Source organism: Oncorhynchus kisutch, linkage group LG6, assembly GCF_002021735.2.
Source record: "Oncorhynchus kisutch isolate 150728-3 linkage group LG6, Okis_V2, whole genome shotgun sequence".
Taxonomy (NCBI): Eukaryota; Metazoa; Chordata; class Actinopteri; order Salmoniformes; family Salmonidae; genus Oncorhynchus; species Oncorhynchus kisutch.
The window spans coordinates 38,178,331-38,202,413 of NC_034179.2; the positions used below are offsets into that span (position 1 = coordinate 38,178,331).

At 41.2% G+C, this 24,083-nt stretch overlaps 1 protein-coding gene across 1 annotated transcript; it reads right to left on the bottom strand.

The window, feature by feature from the left end:
* Nucleotides 1-548: 548 nt before the first annotated feature.
* On the bottom strand, nucleotides 549-21,253 carry ska2 (spindle and kinetochore associated complex subunit 2). The gene is made up of 7 exons (XM_020485582.2): nucleotides 21,148-21,253; nucleotides 2,693-2,782; nucleotides 2,323-2,499; nucleotides 2,132-2,206; nucleotides 1,807-1,849; nucleotides 1,401-1,542; nucleotides 549-1,218 (listed from the first exon to the last, which is right to left on the bottom strand). Exons 1-7 carry the CDS (start codon nucleotides 21,178-21,180, stop codon nucleotides 1,092-1,094), a joined length of 687 nt encoding a protein of 228 aa, XP_020341171.1. The 5' UTR covers nucleotides 21,181-21,253; the 3' UTR covers nucleotides 549-1,091.
* Nucleotides 21,254-24,083: the final 2,830 nt, after the last annotated feature.

The following is a 24,083-nucleotide window of genomic DNA, read 5'->3' on the forward strand; positions in this document are numbered from 1 at the left end:
ACAACATGGGGGTATTGTGTGTACATTGGTGAGGGAAACAATTAATATAATCCATCCTCGAACAAGGCTGTAACTTAACAAAATGTGGAAAAAAGGAAGGGGTTTTGAATACTTTCCAAATGCACTGTACTACAATTTGACCATTCTGTTGATTATGTTCTAACATTCTCCACTACAATTCACTCACCTGTTTGAAAATGGATCCTTTTGGTGGTAAAAACTATTGCATTTTTTAAGCACTTAAACATGTGGCATGACAATACATGTATTCTTTGGTTCTGCAATTCTGATAACTGTTAATTCATTTACCATCCCTACTGTTAATATATTCATGTGTTTGTATTGTAATTTCACTCTGCACTAGTGCATTACCCATTGATCAGATTTTATCAACACAAAAGCAAATTTAAATCAACCAATGTAATGGTTTGTTTGCATCTGCATTTTTAAACTTTTATGGATTCATTTAAAAGTTCCTGTTAATTTTAAGTAATTGTTTTACATACTTGGGAGAAAGAGACTTTAAACGGTACATTGAGATGCTAATACATGTTTGCACGCCTTGTTAAATTTATTTTTGATTGGGTGTATACCTGGGCAGAGGGAATATTTCAAGTTAATGAATGCTCATAAAATTCATTGACACTCGACGTACAGTACAGTTGGAAAGTCAGTGGCATTAAATCGTTCATCACATATTTACAGGTGAAATGTATTTGGCTGATACATTAGCCAGAAAACACTACATACTTATCCAACATTAAACTCTTTACAAAAATAGTGCACCTTAATTTACAATATGGCCCAACAGCCTTCTACTTATAGCACCCTAGAAACATGTGATGACTTGATCCCATCTGGAATTCTTGCTTCTGATGTCAAATCCTTTTGAAAGAAGATTCTGGGGTGTCATTTAAGAAAAATATCTAGCAAATTAAAAATCAGGCATGAGGATTCAACTGAAAACCCTTCAATGAGGCTAATATGCCTAGCAAATGGACAAGGAGAGATGGGCAGAATCAGTCACTTTTAATCACATAGTGCGGTGGGGTCTTATATTTTAGCCTCTCGGCTATGCAGGTTCCTCAGTCTCACATTAGCAGACGAACATGCCCTTTCTTGTCTAGCTCAATGAGAGAGAGGTGCTGCAACGTCTTCAGCATGGCGTCGTTAACCTTCATGTTCATCTGCTTCATCTTCTGCAAACTGAGGGCACCACTGGAGAAAGAGTGGCAAACTTGCAAGAACATCCACAAAATGCATACAACTTACTAAACATTCACATGACTCTGGTCCAGCAGTTAACTGTTCAGATTTAAAACAATTCGGACATTGCCTTGACAACTGGGGGTTTCTGTGTAAAGGTATATGCATCTCAGCACGAACATGACTCGTCTGACCTGTTTTTTCTGAAGGAGAAGTACTCGTGCAGCTGCTTGTAGAAGGCATTGAGGTTGGCCAGCTTGACGTTGGCACGCATGCTGCACGGCACTGCCTCCAGTGTGGCTTCACTCAGCTCCTCAAACTCGCCCTCCCTCGAGGCTGTGGACAGAACACACTCACGTTCGCTTCAGTCGCCATATTCCTGTCTGTAGAGTACGGAGCCCCTTTTTTGGGTTTCACATGGATTCCTTGAGGAGGGATGTTGTGTCATTGTTGGCTGTTATAGTATCAATATAAATTCTCCAAATTGAACATTTCCTATTTAGTTATGTACATAATATGTTGGTTACAAATGACTTCAATAGGGGTTTGTTGTGTCTAAGACATATGCAGAGGGGAGACTTGGGGTTAACCATTACTTACACCGAGGCAGCTCTTGGGCTTGAAGCTCCATAGACATCGGTACCTGTTAACAGACAAACATTGGCATATTACAGTTATATTACAATATATTGTAATACTGGGATATTACAAGACGACCATAACATTTCACTGAAGGAAAGAGTTGAGAAATCCTGAGCAGAAAAGCTATATATTTCTCTGAATAGCATGGGCCGTAAAATTGGACAATCAAAAGTAGTGCCCATACAATGTCAGTGTTACACAGAATGACGTCTGTGAAATATCGTTCCTCCGCACACTCTGCTCCTGTACGCAATGACACCTTAGCTCCAGCAAATGGACTTACCTCTGCTGTGTTTTGATTGACTGATAAACCAAGGAACTCTGCAGACTCCTGCTCCGTCTCAGTCAGTGTTGGAAGCTACAAAAAAGTACAAGTGCAAATATTAATTCTGAATTGCACATGATTTAAACCACCCTTTAACATTGAAAAGAGTTGGTTGACATTGTCGGATGTACGTAGAGGGAATAGTCTACCTCAATGTCAGCAGCCTGCTGTAACTGTTGCACCAGCTGCACAGTGGTGTCGAGGTGCACTCGTATGGAGTCCATTGATTGCTTCTGCTCGGCTGCGATCTCCTGCACTTGTGTGCACAGGGCCGCATGCCTCGTCTTGATGGCTGACAGGTTCTCCAGCAGCTTCACAGGATTTTCCTGTGGTCACGAGAACATGCGTCATATTGATTTAACAGAATGTTGGCTACACTCTCTGCATGGCAGAAGTTCAGAGATATATTATATACACTGTAGCATTGCCTTTTGTGGATAGAGTGGAAAGGGGTTGGGTGACTTGTCCTCAGAACAGACCAACAGACATGTTTGTAACTCAGTACTGTGGTGTATTCACCTCTGCTGCACTGTTCTCTGGAACATTAGTCAGGAAATCCAGCCGTAGCCGCTTCTCCATGTACTCCATGTCAGCCTCTGCCTTCTGGAACTGAAAGGACAGTTGGTTTAGTGTACTACAAGCCTTACACAATCATTATTACACATGGAAAATCATTGCATGTGCAGATCTGTCAATACTATGAACTATGGTTGCAAAGTGTCGTAACGGTGAGAGTACGTTTCTTTTTTTGCTGAGTTTATATGTTGGTCATTAAAGGGTGAAAAGGGACTTGGTGTATGTTTATAAAGCATGTTTTACTCCAGCAACAATAAACCTGTGGAGCAGCAGGAGAAATCCCGCTCAAAATAGGCTCTGTATGCTGTGCGCGTAGGATAGTTGTTGGATAAATAAGATAAATGATGACTAACAGATACACACACACAGGCCAATTTAAATGACACAAAATTATGCAATTGAACCTATAGACCGATAAGCATGACAGTCAAATCCATTTCCATCGTTTGGTATTTCCATCAATTAAAAAGCATTATTTTGCAATGCATTTTCCTTTCTCCCGGTAATTTTTATTTAAAAATCGGCTTTTCATAATATTTTTGGCCCAAAAGCCATGGTGTTCTTTGGATGCAACTCAGTATTCTTTGTCCTCCAAACACGACGAGTTGACATTCTCCCAATCTTCTTCTGGATCATCCAAATGCTCTCTAGACGGGCCTGGACATGTACTGGCTTACGCAGGGGGACACGTCTGGCACTGCAGGATTTGAGTCCCTGGCGGCGTAGTGTGTTACTGATGGTAGGCTTTGTTACTTTGGTCCCAGCTCTCTGCAGGTCATTCACTAGGTCCCCCCGTGTGGTTCTGGGATTTTTGCTCACCGCTCTTGTGATCATTTTGACCCCACGGGGTGAGATCATGCGTGGAGCCCCAGATCGAGGGAGATTATCAGTGGTCTTGTATGTCTTCCATTTCCTAATAATTGCTCCCACAGTTGATTTCTTCAAACCAAGCTGCTTACCTATTGCAGATTGTCTTCCCAGCCTGGTGCAGGTCTACAATTGTGTTTCTGGTGTCCTTTGACAGCTCTTTGGTCTTGGCCATAGTAGAGTTTGGAGTGTGCCTGTTTGAGGTTGTGGACAGGTGTCTTTTATACTGATAACAAGTTCAAACAGGTGCCATTAATACAGGTAACGAGTGGAGGACAGAGGAGCCTCTTAAAGAAGAAGTTACAGGTCTGTGAGAGCCAGAAATCTTGCTTGCTTGCTTGTTTGTTTGTTTGTTTGTTTGTTTGTAGGTGACCAAATACTTATTTCCCACCATAATTTGCAAATGAATTACTTAAAAATCCTACAATGTGATTTTCTGGATTTTTTTTCTCATTTTGTCTGTCATAGTTGAAGTGTACCTATGATGAAAATACAGGCCTCTCATCTTTTTAAGTGGGAGAACTTGCACAATTGGTGGCTGACTACATACTTTTTTGCCCCACTGTATGTTGAAAATGTTGTGGGAAATGCAATGGATCATTGGGGATCATTCAATATTCCCTTTATTTTGTTGTTCAGTGAAATCATCCCATGTGAAGAGTCAACTCATTTAATTAAAGTTCAATTCGTAAATAAATAGCTTTATTTCAATTGGAAGGATTGAATAATTTGCAACTATGTCTACTTATGTTTAGGTAAAAGGTTTATGTTTCTGTCTCCATATGATATGGTAAAAAAAATGAGTGAAATAATCAATCACATCTGTCGAAGACTTCGGCCACAAAACTGTTGCCTCCCGAAAGGTGCATGATGAAATTGTTGAGAGACTCATAGTGCCTTCTGTGAGGCTTTAACCAAAACACTGAAACCCTAAAAGCAACATTTCACTACTCAAAGTGGACAGCAGAGAAAATACTGATAGGGTTTCAGGACTTGGGATCAATCAAATGTTTAGTCAAAATGGAGTGGGGAAAAAAATAATCAGGGTTGAGTTCAATAGGCACGTAACACAAAACATATTCACAAGGTATGAAAGAGAGAACATTTAAATACAAATAACTGTCCATTTTTGGTAGTTTAGGTAGATCCTCCTCCTGATGAGAAATGGAAGCTGACTGGTGGGCACAAAAGTTCGACTTGCTATGATAGATTTCCCGTCATTCCCTCTCCTGCAGAGTAAGATTATTGCTCAGTTGGACTCTGCCTGAATTAATAAGACCATTGATCTTCACTGCAGATTTTAATGAAATAACAACCCCCCCCCCCCCCCCCCCCCAAATCGCACCTATGCCTATTCCAGAGTTCTAATTCCTAATTATAAACACATCCATTCCTTGAGGTGCAATGGGCTTTGCAGGGCTATTTGGTCTTTGCCCTATTTGTTTTGATTTAAGCGCTTCAGTAGTCGGTATTCAGACTTACCTTATGCAGGTGCGCAATGGGCTTTGCAAGTGTGGACCCCACTGATTAAAATTTTATTCAACCGCTGAAAACTCTCCCACTTGCTAGCCCACAGATTTCTTTGTTAAGTTTCCATTCAAAGGGGTTTTCAGGACATTTATCTAAAGCCATCCATTCAAATACAATGTACCTTTAATTTGAATTTTCACGACAGATTCACTAGAATATACATTGAGAAAGAGCTCAGAATAGGGATCAATGAAAGAAAGCCATCTAATTACAGTCTCCTTTTCAGCTCTAATTGGTAGATCTAAAAATACTCATATCTTTTAAACTATTTAGGGTTAGGAAAGTGTTAATGAATCAAACAAACAGGGTTGGAAAGCATTTACGCACAAAATGTATTGTGAATCATAAATACAGTGGTTTGATTCATCCTGAAATGGTACCATAATCAATTGTTCAATTCATGAAATATTTGAACAGGGAGGAAAAGTATACAATAGGGGATTGAACAATAGTCCTTTAAATCTACCCTAATCCTCATGGAACTGATGAAAACAATTCAGTTGTTGTGAACCATGCACTAGGCTCCAGGTTTGAACAGCAATGTATGGTCTATGTTCCATATAGCCTATTCTTGTGTGAAGTTGCTATAGACCACCAAGTCCCAACAGTCAGTATCTGGATAATGTGGGAAAGACTTGATAATGTATGAGATCTCAACAGAGAGGTACAGTGCATTCAAAAGTATTCAGGCCCCTTGACTTTTTCCACGTTGTAAAGTTAGACTTTTTCTAAAATTGAAAATATATATTTCCTCAACCTACACACATTACCTCATAATGACAAATCAAAAACAGGTTTTTAAAAATGTTTGAAAAGGTGTTATTTAAATTAAAAACACGAAGTCCTGAAGCAAATCCTGCCTTGTCCGTGTGCTTAGGGTCATTGTCCTGTTGGAAGGTGAACCTTCGCCCCAGTCTGAAGTCCTGAACGCCCTGGAGCAGGTTTTCTACAAGGATCTCTGTACTTTGGCCATTCATCTTTCCCCTCAATCCTGACTAGTCTCCCAGTCCCTGCCGCTGAAAAACATCCCCGCAGCATGATGCTGCCATGTTTCCTACAGATGTGATGCTTGGCATTCAGGCTAAAAAGTTCAATCTTGGTTTCATCAGACCTGAGAATATTGTTTATCATGGTCTGAAAGTCCTTTAGGTCCTTTTACTGTGGGCTGTGCTGTAGGCTACTCTTTACTAGTTAACAAGGCTGTGCTGCTGACATAGCGGTCCTTCTGGAAGGTTCTCCGATCTCCACAGAGGAACTCTGTCAGAGTGACCATAGGGATCTTGGTCACCTCCCTGACCAAGGCCCTTCTCCCCCTAATTGCTCAGTTTGGCAGTGCGGCCAGCTCTAGGAAGCGTCTTGGTAATTCCAAACTTCTTCCAGTTAAGAATGATGGAGGCCACTGTGTTCTTTAATGATGCAGACATTTTTTGGGAACCCTTCCCCAGATCTGTGCCTCCACAAAATCCTGTCTCGGAGCTCTACAGACAATTCCTTCAACCTCATGGCTTGGTTTTTGCTCTGGCATGCAGTGTCAACTGTGGGATCTTATATTGACAGGTATGTGCCTTTCCAAATCATGTCCAATCCATTGAATTTACCACAGCTGGACCCTAGTCAAGTTGTAGAAACACTGAGGATGATCATGGTAATAGGATGCACCGGTTCTCAATTGAGTCATATAGCAAAGGGTCTGAATACTTACGTAAATAAAAATGTGCAAACATTTCTAAAAACCTGCTTTTACTTTGTCATTGTGGTATTGTATGTAGACTGATGGAAAAAAAATCTATTTTAGAATAAGGTTACAACATTAAAAAAAGTGGGGAAAAGGGATATGAATACTTATGAATGCAGTGTGTGTGTGTATGTACAGTTGAAGTCGGAACTTTACATACACCTTAGCCAAATACATTTAAAGTCAGGTTCACAATTCCTGAAATTTAAGCCTAGTAAAAAATCCCTGTCTTAGGCCAGTTAGTATCGCCACTTTATTTTAAGAATGTGAAATCTCAGAATAATAGAGAAAAATATATTTCAGCTTTTATTTATTTATTTCATCACAATCCCAGTGGGTCAGAAGTTTTCATACACTCAATTAGTATTTGGTAGAATTGCCTTTAAAATATTTAATTTGGGTCAAATGTTTTCGGTAACTTTCCACAAGCTTCCCACAATAGATTAATTTTGGCCCATTCATCCTGACAGAGCTGGTGTAACTGAGTCAGGTTTGTAGGCCTCCTTGCTCACACACGCTTTTTCAGTTCGACGGATTTTCTATAATATTGAGGTCAGGGCTTTGTGATGGCCACTCCAATACCTTGACTTTGTTGTCTTTAATAGATTTTGCCACAACTTTGGAAGTATGCTTGAAGTCATTGTCCATTTGGAAGACCCATTTGTGACCAAGCTTTAACTTTAACTTTTAACTGATGCCTTGAGATGTTTCTTCAATATATTTACATAATTTACTTGCCTCATGATGCCATCTATTTTGTGAAGTGCACCAGTCCCTCCTGCAGCAAAGCACCCCCAAAACATGATGATGCCCCCCCCCCCCTCCCCCGTGGGATGGTGTTCTTCGGCTTGCAAGCCTCCCCCTTTTTCCTCCAAACATAACAATGGCCAAACAGTTCTATTTTTGTTTCATCAGACCAGAGGACATTTCTCAAAAAAGTACTATCTTTGTCCCCATGTGCAGATGCAAACCATAGTCTGGCTTTTTTATGGCGGTTTTGGAGCAGTGGCTTCTTCCTTGCTGAGCGGCCTTTCAAGTTGTCGATATAGGACTTGTTTAACTGTGGATATAGATACTTTTGTACCCGTTTCCTCCAGCATCTTCACAAGGTCCTTTGCTGTTGTTCTGGGATTCATTTACACTTTTCGAACCAAAGTGTCTCTTGGAGACAGAACGGGTCTCCTTCTTGAGCGGTATGATGGCTGCGTGGTCCCATGGTGTTTATACTTGCGTACTATTGTTTGTACAGATGAACATGGTACCTTCAGGTGTTTGGAAATTTCTCCCAAGGATGAACCAGACTTGTGGAGGTCTACACGTGTTTTTCTGAGGTCTTGGCTGATTTCTTTTCATTTCTCCATGATGTCAAGCAAATATGCACTGAGTTTGAAGGTAGGCCTTGAAATACATCCACAGGTACAGGTACACCTCCAATTGACTCAAATGATGTCTGGAATTTTCCAAGCTGTTTAAAAAGGCACAGTCAATTTAGTGTATGTAAACTGACCCACTGGAATTGTGATACAGTGAATTATAAGTGAAATAATCTGTCTGTAAACAATTGTTGGGAAAATTAGATGTCCTAACCGACTTGCCAAAACTATAGTTTGTTAACTAGAAATGTGTGGAGTGGTTGAAAAACGAGTTAATGACGCCAACCTAAGTGTATGTAAACTTCCGACTTCAACTGTATCTCAAGCTTAAACGGAGAGATTTTGATGGGAATTCTTTGTATTATGTTACATAGATTGACGCACCGGAGCCTCAATACACGCTTGGGGTTAGATTAGCAAAAATTTTGGACGCTGAGCCTTCATCTTCATGCATAACGGGTCAAATGATGAAAGACAGTAGCAATAAATTCCGCAAAGCTAGTGTGGAATAGTTGAAAAAAATATTGCCATCGATAAAAAGGACAAACCACCTGGAACTGACAACCTGGATGGTAAATTACTGAGATTGTGGGAGCTGTTATGTTAGATTTCAGTGGAGCATAACATATTGCTGAAAACATAGGTGTTATGGATTAACATCCTCTGCTTTATCATGGATGGACAGTTACCTATTCAATCGAACAGAGGGTTTTCTTTAATTGAACCCCCTCTAATGAAAATTCGGTGCAGTGTGGTGTGCCACAGGGCAGCTGGCTTGGACCATTATTGTTTTCTGTGTTTACTAATAACCTTCCACTGACCTTGAATAAAGCCTGTGTCTATGTACGCTGACAACTTCACAGTATACACGTCAGCTGCAACAGTAAAATAAGTAACTGACACTCAATAGATCTCCAGTCAGTTTTATAAATCGGTAACTAGCAATAAGCTGGTGCTAAAAACTAAAAAGCATAATTTTTAGGACAAATCCCTCGCTTAACCCTAAACCTCATCTGGATCTATTCTTGAATTGAGCAAGTTGAAGAGACTAAACTGCTGGGTGCCACCCTAGATAGCACACAATCATGGTCAAAACATATAGACTCAATGGTTACTAAAATGGGAAGAGGTCTATCCATGATAACGTGTTGCTCTGCTTTCTTGATATTTCAGCTACAGGTCGTACAGGCCCTAGTTGGTCGTACAGGTCCTACTGTCCAGTTGTGTGGTCAGGTGCAGCAAGGAAGGACATAGGCAAATTGTAGTTGGTCCGAAACAAAGCAGCACATATTGCACTTAGATGTACACGGAAGGGGTATGTCAATCTCTCCTGGCTCAAAGTTGAGGAGAGATTGACTGTCACTATTGATCTTTGTGCGAGGTGTTGAGGGTACCGAACTGTCTGTTCAAGCAGTCGACACTCATCAGTATCACACAAGACACCACAAGTTCTCAACGGGATTAAGGTCTGGGGAGTTTCCTGGCCATGGACCCGAAATACCGATGTTTTGTTCCCCGAGCCACTTAGTTATCACTTTTGCCTTAAGGAAATGTGCTCCATCATGCTGGAAAAGGCATTGTTCGTCACCAAACCGTTCCTGGATGGTTGGGAGAAGTTGCTCTTGGAGGATGTGTTGGTACCATTATTTATTCATGCCTGTGTTCCTAGGCAAAATTGTGAGTGCGCCCACTCCCTTGGCTGAGAAGCAACCCCACACATGAATGGTCTCAGGATGCTTTACTGTTGGCATGACACAGGACTGATGGTAGCGCTCACCTGGTCTTCTCCGGACAAGCTTTTTTCCAGATGCACCAAACAATCAGAAAGAGGATTCATCAGAGAAAATGAATTCGCCCCAGTCCAATCCCTGTTTATTTTTATTTAACCTTTATTTAACCAGGTAGGCTAGTTGAGAACAAGTTCTCATTTGCAACTGCGACCTGGCCAAGATAAAGCATAGCAGTGTGAGCATACAACAAAGAGTTACACATGGAGTAAACAATTAACAAGTCAATAACACAGTAGAAAACAAAGGGGGGGGGGTCTATATACAATGTGTGCAAAAGGCATGAGGAGGTAGGCAAATAATTACAATTTTGCAGATTAACACTGGAGTGATAAATGATCAGATGGTCATGTACAGGTAGAGATATTGGTGTGCAGAAGAGCAGAAAAGTAAATAAATAAAAACAGTATGGGGATGAGGTAGGTGAAAAGGGTGGGCTATTTACCAATAGACTATGTACAGCTGCAGCGATCGGTTAGCTGCTCAGATAGCTGATGTTTGAAGTTGGTGAGGGAGATAAAAGTCTCCAACTTCAGCGATTTTTGCAATTCGTTCCAGTCACAGGCAGCAGAGTACTGGAACGAAAGGCGGCCAAATGAGGTGTTGGCTTTAGGGATGATCAGTGAGATACACCTGCTGGAGCGCGTGCTACGGATGGGTGTTGCCATCGTGACCAGTGAGCTGAGATAAGGCGGAGCTTTACCTAGCATAGACTTGTAGATGACCTGGAGCCAGTGGGTCTGGCGACGAATATGTAGCGAGGGCCAGCCGACTAGAGCATACAAGTCGCAGTGGTGGGTGGTATAAGGTGCTTTAGTGACAAAACGGATGGCACTGTGATAGACTGCATCCAGTTTGCTGAGTAGAGTGTTGGAAGCCATTTTGTAGATGACATCGCCGAAGTCGAGGATCGGTAGGATAGTCAGTTTTACTAGGGTAAGCTTGGCGGCTTGAGTGAAGGAGGCTTTGTTGCGGAATAGAAAGCCGACTCTTGATTTGATTTTCGATTGGAGATGTTTGATATGAGTCTGGAAGGAGAGTTTGCAGTCTAGCCAGACACCTAGGTACTTATAGACGTCCACATATTCTAGGTCGGAACCATCCAGGGTGGTGATGCCCTGTACCTTTTGCAGAATATCAGTCTGTCCCTGATGTTTTTCCTGGAGAGAAGTGGCTTCTTTGCTGCCCTTCTTGACACCAGGCCATCCTCCAGAAGTCTTTGCCTCACTGTGCAGATGCACTAACACTTGCCTGCTGCCATTCCTGAGCAAGCTCTGTACTGGTAACTGCTCTCCTTGAAGTTCTTGATGATCCGATAAATGGTTGATTTAGGTGCAATCTTACTGGCAGGAATATCCTTTCCTGTAAAGCCATTTTTGTTCAAAGCAATGATGACGGCACATGTTTCCTTGCAGGTAACCATGGTTGACAGAGGAAGAACAATGATTCCAAGCACCAGCCTCCTTTTGAAGCTTCCAGTCTGTTATTCAAACTCAATCAGCATGACAGAGTGACCTCCAGCTTTGTCCTTGTCAACACTCACATCTGTGTTAACGAGAGAATCACTGACATGATGCCAGCTGGTCCTTCTGTGACAGAGCTGAAATGCAGTGGAAATGTTTTATTGGGGATTCAGTTCATTTGCATGGCAAAGAGGGACTTTGCAATTAATTGCAATTCATCTGATCACTCTTCATAACATTCTGGAGTATATGCAAATTGCCATCACACAAACTGAGGCAGCAGACTTTGTGAAAATTCATATTTGTGTCATTCTCAAAAATGTTGGCCACATCTGTAGTGCTATGTATAATTTATGCATATTATGTATTTTATTTGTTATGTTGTTTCCTGTTTGGACCCCAAGAAGAGTAGCCGCTGCCTCGGCTGCAGTTAATTGGGAATCCTAATGCAAAATAAAAATATTTCAAATAGGCTACATGTAATACTTTAGGCTTATATGATCCACTATTACTCGCAACCTTCAAAAACAACCACACGAACGTGACAGAGGAAAGAAAGGTAAACTAACGATGTAATGGAATGATACATTTAGGCTATAAATTTAAGGAAACTAAAAATCACTGCACTAAAGTGCCAGTTATTAAGTACTGTATGTGGTTATTACTGACAGTGGCTACAGATAGTGGCTCATATTTAATACAATATGATAGAAATCGTTTAAAAAATAATAATAATAATTAAAAAGTCTGGGCGGTAAGGGGGAAACTCACCTCATCCACCACCTGGGTTATGCACAGCAACCTATTTTGTGGCAGAATGCTCACCACACAAAGTTGAGAGGAGTGATATATGCCAATTAGGAATGAGGGGGATGATTAGGTGGCCATGATGGAATAGGCCAGGTTGGAAATTTAGCCGTGACACCGGGGTTAACACCCCTATGTGATATTTAGTGAGGACACCCGTTTAACATCTCATCAGAAAAACAGCACCCTACGCAGAGCAATGGTCCCCTTCACTGCCCTGGGATCTACTTAGACCAGAGGGAAGAATGCCTTTCCAGCAGCATCTGGTCTCCCATATAATTATGTCAAATATATGCAACAAATTCTCCACTAACAGGTTTCTGTTCCAACGCACCACACACACCCAATAAGCAACGCATAACTGCATACCGATTACCGACTTATCATCATGGTTTGCATTTTCAACACCACAATCAAGTAGAGTATGTCAAATCTCGACAAACAGAAAATACTCCCTACTCAGTATTAAAGGCTTGATTTGACAATCTCAGAATGTCATTAAACCTTTATGTTTAGTAACAGATGTCGCTCTCCATTAATAGGACGGCCGTTGCTCAGTTTGTATGCTGGAATTATAATCGAGTGGAATGGATGAGCGTGAGCAGATAGGATACTTTTGAAGCAGCCTATAGGCTAATCATATTAAAACATTATGACTAGTTATGTTTATGCCTCACACAAAAAGGTAATATATTCTAAAAGTTAAATAACAAATATGTAGGCTATATTGAAGCATTAGGTTCTAGGTCAAGGAATAGCCTCTCGGATCAGAAAGGAGGAAGAACGAGTATTAAGCTTTCCTGAATAACTGGGCTTGCTGGGAGCATAGGCCACAGGACAACTTTGGAGAAGGATGATCACAACAGACAGCGCATCAGTATCACAAGTAAAAATACAGCCAGACTGTCCTGCTACTGTAACTTTCTATAATCTGTCGAGAGTAGACTCACAACTGATCCAAATGGAATGAAACATTCAAATAACAGGGCTTTTGGTAATTATTCAAATGACATTTTCACTGCAGTTTACAGGCTAGAGAATTGTACTCACTTGAAAATAATAATGCAATTTGTCATTGGATTTTGGTGTTGTAGGCTAGTCTAATTAGTATAATTGTATTGTCCCGAAAGAGCAATAGGGGAGCTTTTTAAACAACCTGTCTTCACTGTTCTTTCATGTGCAATGACGCACCTGGCCTCTCCGCTGCTCCTCCATCTTGTGGATGGATATACAGTGCATTCGGAAAGTATTCAGAACCCTTCCCCTTTTTCACATTATTCTAAAATTGATTAAATAAAAATCCTCCACAATTGACACACAATACCCCAAAATGGCAACGCAAAAACAAGTTTCGAAATGTTTGCAAATGTATAAAAACAGAAATAACGTATTTACATAAGTATTCAGACCCTTTGCTATGAGACTCTAAATTGAGCTCAAGTGCATCCTGTTTCCATTGAGTTTGCAAAAAAGGCACCTAAAGGACTCTCAGACCATGAGAAACAAGATTCTCTGGTCTAATGAAACCAAGACTGAACTCTTTCGCCTGAATAACAAGCCTCATGTCTGGAGGAAACGTGGCACCATCCCTACGGTGAAGCAGGGTGGTAGCAGCGGCAGGGAGACGAAAGTACAGAGAGATCCTTGATGAAAACCTGCTCCAGTGCGCTCAGCACCTCAGACTGGGGTGAAGGTTCACCTTCCAGCAGGATAACTCCCCTAAGCACACAGCAAAGACAATGCAGGAGTGGCTTCGGGACAAGTCTCTGAATGTCCTTGAGAGACCCAGCCAGAGTCCGGACATGAACACATCTGAAGAACTGAAATGAGCTATGCAGCGATGCTCCCCATATAACCTGACAGAGATTGAGAGTATCTGCAGAGAAGAATGGGAGAAACTCACCAAATACAGGTGTGCTTGTAGCGTCATACCCAAGAACACTCTAGGCTGTAATCGCTGCCAAAGGTGCTTTATAGTACTGAGTTACGAGTCTGAATACTTATGTAAATTTGATATTTCAGTTTGTTTTTTTACCAAAAAATCAAAAAAAAACTGTTTTTGCTTTGTCATTATGGGGTATTGTATGTAGATTGGGGGGGGGGGGGGGGGACCTATGTAATAGATTTTAGAACTGCAACAGTAAAGTAACAAAATGTGGAAAATGTCAAGGGGTCTGAATACTTTCCAAATGCACTGTATATTGAAAACTCTTACAGATTTGTATGATTTTGTTTGTGGTATGACCACTAGTTAACCTATTGCAGATCTGGACAAACAATCCACCTACCACTATGGATAGAGGGCAGGCTAGACAGTCTACTGGTAGACTACATTGACCCGTGGTATAGTAAGCGCTCAGAAAAGCGTAGTGCACAAGGGAAGTACCAAACCACCTCGATAATGGAGGCGCATACAAGTGGATGAAAAGATTTGGCTATATGGAAGACATAATAGTAAAACCTGCAAAATGGCAAATGTAAATCAGGAAGAAAAAAAAAACTACCCTCCTGTGCCAATTGTTTTTGTAAACGGATTACCTAGGTCTCATCAATAGCTCTTATCAATTTATAAATTACAGTGCAGAGATTATTATTTCCCCAATAGACATAACAGCAAAGCTGTTTTTTCAAATGGAACTGACAGGTTGATCGACCTTATTCATGGTTTCCTTGCGTGTTAAGGACGTGGAATTAAGACAAGATCAGAATATGGTGTTTCTGTGATCTCCACCCCAAATGAATAACTGGCTGACACATGAGTTGTCCCATGCTTAAGTTCAAGGTCAGAATACTTTGCACAGAGAAAAGGGAATAAAGTTCCATTTAAGCGAGTAACGCCGGTCTGAATCCCCCCCCTTTGGTGAGGAGAGTGGCAGCTTTCGCCACTTTGTCCTACAGTTTTTGCGGCTTCCAAAAGTGGTCTTTGCTGCTTTCAGATGCTTTGACAATACTATTGCACTGCTAGATGTCCAATACAGTAGTGCAATGAAGTCAGAGCACCTGCAAACAGCTTTGTTGAGCAAAGGTTCACACCTACACCTTACAAAACCTCCTTGGGAATAATCCCTGGCCAATGCCCTTTTAACATTGCACTGCTTTCATTACAGGGTCACCAGTAGGACAATATAAAAGGGGCACTGGACAGACAGACACAACATAATGGATTCCTCTTATCCTGTGTTATCAGTCCTGAAATAAAATTGGAGACATCCAACCTCCTGTCAAACTAGAGAAATAATTAACTACATGACAGAAACTTTAATTGGATTGGAGCCAGATCAAGAAAAAATATGAATGGGTGAATCAAATGATCTAAACCTCAAGTAAAACCAGTTTTGAAATGCAGTGATCGACAGCAGAGAGAAACAAGCAAGTGAAGCTACATGACTTTGGGGAGCTGAATAGATAGTGAATGCATCATATTTGAATAGTCTAGTTACTACCCACTGGGCACAAACTGGTTGTCAACATATTGTGACGTGGAATCTTACGCGGAAATACATTTGGTTTAGAAAAAAGTTATCAATTAATTCCCATGTTCTGAGCAAGGAACTTATTGCACATATTGCACTTTTACTTTCTTCTCCAAGACTTTGTTTTTGCATTATTTAAACCAAATTTAACATGTTTCATTATTTGAGGCTAAATTGATTTTAAAATAAGTGTTCATTCAGTATTGTTGTAATTGTCATTATTACAAATAAAAAATAAAAAAATCGGTTTTCTTTTACCATATTTTGGACCAGAGTGAGGCTATCGCTCAATATCTTTAGTTTACTTGTCTGGATGAGATACCATGGACATTCAGGCCACTTGACTTTTTCCCCATTGCAACGTAACAGACATTTTCTAAATTGGATCAAACATTGTTTTTGTGCTAATTTATAAAAAATAAAAATGTAATATCACATTTACATAAGTATTTAGACACTATTCAGTATTCAGATACTAAATACGCCACAAGCTTGGCACACCTGCATTTGGGGAATTTCTCTCATTCTTCTCTGCAGATCCTCTCAAGCACTGTCAGGTTGGATGGGAGCATTGCTGCACAGCTATTTTCAGTACTCTCCAGAGATGTTCGATCCCAAAACCACTCCTGCATTGTCTTGGCTGTGTGTGTAGGGTCATTCTCCTGTTAGAAGGTGAACCTTTGCCCCAGTCTGAGGTCCTGACCAGGTTTTCATCAAGTGTCTCTCTGTACTCTGCTCCGTTCATCTTTCCCTTGATCCGGACTAGTCTCCCAGTCCCTGCCGCTGAAAAACATCCCCACAGCATGATGCTGCCACCACCATGCTTCACCGTAGGGATAGTGCCATGTTTCATCCAGACGTGACGCTTGGCATTCAGGCGAAAGAGTTCAATCTTGGTTTCATCAGACCAGAGAACCTTATTTCTCGTGGTCTGAGAGTCTTTAGGTGCCTTTTGGCGGGCTGTCATGTGCTTTTACTGTGGAGTGGCTTCTGTCTGGCCACAAAGGCCTGATTTGTGGAGCACTGCAGACATGGGAGAACATTCCAGAAGAAGAACCATCTCCACAAAGGAACTCTGGAGCCCTCTCAGAGTGACCATTGGGTTCTTGGTCACATTCTCCCCCAATTGCTGTTTGGCTGGGTGGCCAGATCTAGGAAGAGTCTTGGTGATTCCAGACCTTTCCATGTAAGAATGATGGAGGCCACTGTGTTCTTCAGGACCAGAATGGTACCCTTCCCCAGATCTGTACCTCGACACATTCCTGTCTCTGAGCTTTCCGGACAATTCCTTTGACCTCATATGGCTTGGTTTTTGCTCTGACATGCACTGTCAACTGTGAGACCTTGTATAGACAGGGTTGTGCCTTTCCAAATCATGTCCAATCAATTGAATTTACCATAAGTGGACTCCAAACAAGTTGTAGATGCATCTAGAGGACGATCAATGGAAACAGGATGGACTTGAGCTCAATTTCAAGTATCCTAGCAAAGGGTCTGAATACTTATGTAAATAAGATAGGGCTCAGTGGGGAAATTGGGGATGCCCTGCGTTGCTATCTATTGCCTAGGACAAAAAAAACAGCCAGGGTTTCACTAAATAAGCTATAAGTACAATTATTTTTATTGCATATTTAGGCCTAATTAAATTGACACGTTTGTTCATTTTCAATTCACTGGCACAGTGTAGAGTAGTTTAGCCATACTCATTGATAGCCTAATCTATACTTTAATATACTTGTGGTGATTTTACGAGGCATTGCGAGATACAAATCATCAAATATATAGGCCTAGCCTATGTGCACAGTTCCAACTGTCTGCCTTGCCCCTCCTCTCTTCCTCACTGGGTCGCCTGATCTATCTCTTCGCTATAAAAGATGCCGGTGTGTGTGTTCAGTCTTCAGTCTGTTGCATGTAAAATAGTTTATGGTAACCTAATCATAGATAGCCCCTACTTACTTTAGTGAACTTGCGAGACATTGCAAGGCAAGAAATTGCAAAATACAGCTTTTGATTACCGATGCACAGTTCTGACTGTGTGCATGGTGGCTGACTTGCCTACCTACCTAGGGGCTGTGCCCCTCCCCTCTCTCTTGCTAACCCACAAGATTGTGTTCTCGGGAGTAGCCTACGTATACAATCAGTATCTTTCGTTCCAAAAATACTGAATCTTCGGAGTCGAATCTTGACACCACTAATAGTCTCTATAAGCCAGAATGTTGAATAAAATAACATTTGAGGTTACTTTACCTGTTGTACATGCTGTTGGTCCTTTTGGTGGTAGGTGTAGATAGGGTCACAGGAAAGTGTTGTTCACCCACTTCCTGAGGCATAATATCGGTTCTGACGTTTATTATCAATCTCGACTCTTTGCACGTGATGCACAATATGTAAACATAGTCGAATGTAACCAAAAGTAGTCTCCCGAAGCACATTTCCTCGCAATCAGCTGGAAGTGTTTGCCATTTGGTCTGTGGTTCATTTAGGCCAGGCCATACTGTGCAAGTGTTTGACACTGTGCGAATTGCATCAGTATTGAAAATAAAAACCTGGATGTACAAACCGATATACAGACAAGTGTACTGAAAGTCAGGTTAATAACACTTAGTGCTGAGCGATTAGTTATTTTTGAAGTAGGTTTGGTTTGAGTCTTTAAAAAAATCACGGTTTTCGATTTCCATTCTTTTGGTTGAATGCTGTAACAGAATAAAGCAATTAATAATTCCCATGATGGTAGTGACTGCCCAGGAAGGCTTATCACTTATTAACCATATTTTATTCACAATACTTTAATAAAATATTTCAGTTGTTTATATTACATTTGTTTTACTTGATGGCTTTATTATTTCATTTCATGTCACCTTCTCATCTCTATTTTGTAGTTCTTCAAAGTAAATCAGGTAAACTTTTACGACTTCTGAATACTAACTATCATTCACTTTGATTGTGTATTTTCAGGTAGATACCCGGCGAAGCAATAGGTGCTCTCTATATTCCCTCCTGATCACGCATTCTTCTCTTCCATAGCAGGCATAAAATAAACAGACCGAACAAGTAGATGTGCAAGGGATTTTGGTCAGTAACCATGTTTCCATCGACAGTAAAGTCATACCGTATTTTTTATATTTTATTATCACAACAGATGTGATGGAAACCGGAAGTTTCGGTACAATTTTATAAATGCCAACAGATCATTTGTTCATTGGACATGGTGGGATCTTGGTTTCGGTAAAATCTATTATGCGAGGAATGGCAGTTGCCTTTATATGCAAATACTGATATAATAACCATAATATCGACACAAACCTGGAGACATGCGATGATATAGTGACTGGTCCTCCAAATACAACTCAGGAAACTATGCAGTTTATTAGGCTACAGATTAAATAAGTTATGACAAACTTCACAGGGTGATGAAAGTGCACACTATGAAGTTGATGCTCCTTTCCAATAATTATCAAAGGTCTTATTCTGGTGACAGAACACCCATGCATACCCCACAAGACATGCCACCAGAGGTCTCTTCACAGTCCCCAAATACGGAACAGACTATGGGAGGCACAAAGTACCAGAGCCATGACTACATGGAACTCTATTCCACATCAGGTAACTGATGCAAGCAGTAGAATCAGATTCAAAAAGCAGGTAAAAGTATACACCTTACGGAATGGCGTGGACTGTGAAGTAACACAAACATAGGCACAGACACATGCATAAACACACACATGATAATATACACACACGTACATATGGATTTGGCATTGTAGATATGTGGTAGTGGGGTATGGGCCTGAGGGCACAAAGTGTGTTGTGAATTCTGTAATGTTTTTAAAATTGTATAACTGCCTTCATTTTGCCGGTCCCCAGGAAGAGTAGCTGTTGGCAATTGGGGATCGATAATAAATACATGATTGATGCTCTCGCTCTGTATCTGTGAGCTGTTGACTAGAGCACATGTGCCAAGACCAGAGTAGGCACCTTTGCTATTCAACAGTTTCTGACAAAACTACTGGTAGAGTTGAAAATGCGACAGAAACCAATTTTTATTCGGTACATGAAAGTGCACACGAAATGTAAGTTGTGTCATGCACTGAGTTCTCTGCAACAAGTCAGTTTGGTGGAAACACACCACTGGAGGGAAAACATGCATATTTTCTTCATGCAGACTTAAGAATACTTGCATGAAGATCTGTAGCCAATTGGATGGAAACCTAGCTATTATAGTTAATTACCACATTTTGTTGCACTAAACTATGTAGAATATTGGCCTGTTGGAAACTACAACTTTCTACTACATTGCACAGTTCAGGCTAGATCATATTTATCTATAGAGAAACTGTTCAATGTGTGCATTGAGCTCACAGAAAAAAAATGCAAATAATTGAACCAAAAATAAAACATTTTGGATAAATCGCTCAGCACAAATAACATTATCTCAATTTTCTAGCAGCAGAAGGACAAACTGCACAGACAACCGGTAGAGCAAGTTTAAATGTAATTGTATTAAAACATTCTGGCTTGTATGGAACATTTACCTAATACTCGACATAAATGTCTCAGGACCTATATACCAATTTACTGTGTATTACAGCCTGATTAAATCAGACTAAGTGATACCACATTGAGATTCAACATCTTCTGGCTGACTTTGAGTGAGTGAATAAAAGATTGAAATCTCATTGTTCAATGTCTCAACCATATACTACCCAAATGTCCACGTTGAAATAACGTGGGGTGCCCAATCTGGCTAGTTTGTAACAGTTGCATAGTGTACGTTTGATAAGGGCCGTGATTGGAACACCCACAAATGTTATCTTTGATCAGACATTGCAAACTCTCTCCTTTATCTGTCGATTGGCTAACAACGAATGTGTACAACTTTCAATTGATTGCGTGAAATGTAGCTTTTAAACATGAACGACCACGTACAACATGAACGACCACGTAAGACGAAGAGCGAGCGCGGGGACATCGTCAAATTTATGTCCTCTTTGCAGGCGCAGTCTGTCGTACTCATTGTGAAACGTGTGGCAAACAAGCCATCGAGATAGCTAACTACCCAAATAAACACTGAACATGAGCAACGTGACACAAGCGAAACAAATTTAGGTTTTGGTTTTCATTGCAGAAAACACTTAGCTACAATGGTATGCTTTCGTGGTTATTTTCCTGGAAATATTTTTTTCCTACGAAAATGGCAGATTTTTTTTATTTAGCTCCTCTCACTTTGCTAACGTTGCATTCCTATTTTTGACGCATTTCCTCAAATAGCTAATTGACCACAGAAAAGCCGCCTCGTATCTAAAGACTAGGAGCATAGGTTTACTTTCGCTGGTTTAGAAATTAAAGTGGTTGTAAAAGCTTACCATCGCCTCCAGTTTATCAACTGCTGTCTCCATGTTGAGTAGTTTAGTCTTCTTCTATGGTATTATGGCGGTCTGCAAACTAGCTAATAGAGGTGCATGCCGCCACCTACCGTACGCTTAGTAAACTATAGCAAAAATATCCAATGTAGAAAAAACCGACATCATACAAAATAAAAACCAGACACATAAAACATCCCACTTCTTCAGTCATATTCCAATTCAAGTAACATCCCTACAGACTCAGGGGCCTGTGAGGGCAAAACATCTTTTGACAGGATTTCTTGCAATGGCACGGCTGTAAACTCAGAATCCCAAAAAGCGTTCTGCTGCACTCACAATAATTCAAATGTTCTCTTATTTCTTCTTTCTTTGTGCTGTGCAGTTTATGACCATTGTAATAAATGCTACAACTGTAATATATCAGGATCGCACATTTCTACAGGCCAAAAGGACCAACCGCACAGACAACCAGTAAAGTACGTTAAAATATAATTTTATCCAACGTTCTGGCTTGTAGAGGTCCTGAAAGGAAAATGTCCTGATTCAAACACTAATTTTTGCCTGACATAGAATTCAATGCAATTCAATGTTGGGTTTCCAAGCAAATCAGGATCCCTTGATTGCCGAGAAACATTCACTGGTGCAGTCTCAATTACCATTGCGTCTTCAACGCCACTTACTCCTTCCACTCTTCTCACCTCCTCCAGATAGGAGACATGTTGGACAGCCCTTATTCTCTCCACCTCTGTCTCCTTCAACCTAACAGGGAAATCCAGGGACTCAGGCATATGTTCGCCACCACAGTTGCTGCGAACTACCTCAGCTGGCATAGGATATTCTTCCTGTCTGCATACACTTGAGACATGCACAAATCTTTAGCATTTATAACACTGGAGTAGCTTGTCCACAAAAGCTCTTAGGGATGGATAGAAATTTACAGATTGGGTACCTGGAGGAAAATGGTGGAGGGTCATGCTTTTTCAAATTCAGTCAAGGGGAGGGTTTGGTGGGTCGATTTGGATGAGATTTAACCCAACCCCTCTGAATCAGAGAGGTGCAGGGGGCTGCCATAATCGACATCCACGTATTCGGCACCCGGGGAACAGTGTGTTAATTGCCTTATTAGGGGAAGAACGACAGATTTTTACCTTGTCAGCTCAGGCATTCGATCCAGCAACCTTTCGGTTACTGGCCCAATGCTCTAATCACTAGTACAGAGAGTGAGAATGAGTGGGCTACAGTCATGAAAAAGATAGGCCACTCTATAATGTGCGGTTTTGTCACAATGCTTCAGATGTCTCAAGTTTTGAATGTTCATTCCTCTATCATAAGCCGCCTCCAACATATTTATAATTTTTTTACCCCCTTTTTCTCCCCAATTACGTGGTATCCAATTATTAGTAGTTACTGTCTTGTCTCATCACTACAACTCCTGTACGGGCTCGGGAGAGACAAAGGTCGAGAGCAATGCATCCTCCAAAACACAACCCAACCAAGCCGCACAGCTTCTTAACACAGTGCGCATCCAACCCAGAAGCCAGCCACACCAATGTGTCAGAGGAAACACCACACACCTAGCGATCTGATCAGCGTGCACTGCGTCCAGCCCGCCACAGGAGTCGCTAGGGCACGATGAGACAAGGATATCCCTACCGGCCAAACCCTCTCTAACCTGGACGACGCTAGGCCAATTGTGCGTTGCCCCATGGACATCCCGGTCGCGGCCGGCTGCGACAGAGCCTGGGCTCGAAGCCAGGGTTTCTGGTGGCACAGCTAGCAATGCGATGCCCCCCCTCCAACATAATTTTGAGAATTTATCAGTATATCCAACTGGCCTCACAAATGCAGACCACGTGTATGGCGTCATGTGGGCGTGCAGTTTGCTGATGTCAACGATGTTATGAACAGAGCGCCCCATGGTTGCAGTGGGGTTATGGTATGGGCAGGCATAAGCTACAGACAATGAACACAATTGCATTTTATCGATGGCAATTTGAATGCACTGAGATATCATGACGAGATCCTGAGGCCTATATTGTCATGCCATCACCTCATGTTTCAGCATCAGTTTTTCCATGGTCTGCATACTCACCAGACATGTCACACACGTCAGCATTATTGAGATGCTCTTGATCGACGTGTTCCAGTTTCCAACAATCTCTAGCTAACCCCATCGCAGTTGCTGTCTCTGGCGCTGAATGCTCGGCTATGAAAAGCCAACTGACATTTACTCCTGAGGTGCTGACCTGTTGCACTCTCTACAACTACTGTGATTATTATTATTATTATTATTATTTGACCCTGCTGGTCATCTATGAACATGCACTGTTAAAATATCAACCCAACACAGTCAGAAGAGAACTGGCCAGCCCTCAGAGCCTGGATCCTCTCTAGGTTTCTTCCTAGGTTCCTGCCTTTCTAGGGAGTTTTTTCTAGCTCTGTGCATACACATCTGCATTGATTTCTGTTTGGGGTTTCAGGCTGGGTTTCTGTATAGCACTTTGTGACATCGGCTGATGTAAAAAGGGCTTTATAAATACATTTGATTGATTGATTGAAGAGGAGTGGGACAACATTCCACAATCAACAACCTGACCAACTCTATGCGAAGGAGATGTGTCACACTGCGTGAGGCAAAGTCTTTGCCAATGACAAGCATACCCATAACATGATGCAGCCACTACCATGTTTGAACAGAATGAAGAGTGGTACTTAGTGATGGATTTGCCCCAAACGTAACGCTTTGTATTCAGGACATACAGTTAATTTATTTTACACATTTTATTGCAGTTTTACTTTTGTGCCTTATTGCAAACAGGATGCACGTTTTTGGAATAGTGTATTTTGCATGCTGTGGTATCTAGCAAAATACACTCACCCAGTTTATTAAGTACACCACCCCGTTCACGGAAATGGTTTGCTCCTACAGACAGTGA

Excerpts from the sequence above, each read along its gene's own strand:
- ska2 (XM_020485582.2), bottom strand. The coding sequence starts at position 21,180 with ATGGAGACAGCAGTTGATAAACTGGAGGCGATG. Across the intron at positions 1,543-1,806 it reads AGCCCAAGAGCTGCCTCGGT|CCTCGAGGGAGGGCGAGTTT; the intron begins GTAAGTAATGGT and ends TTCTGTCCACAG. Across the intron at positions 1,219-1,400 it reads TTCTCCTTCAGAAAAAACAG|TGGTGCCCTCAGTTTGCAGA; the intron begins GTCAGACGAGTC and ends CTCTTTCTCCAG.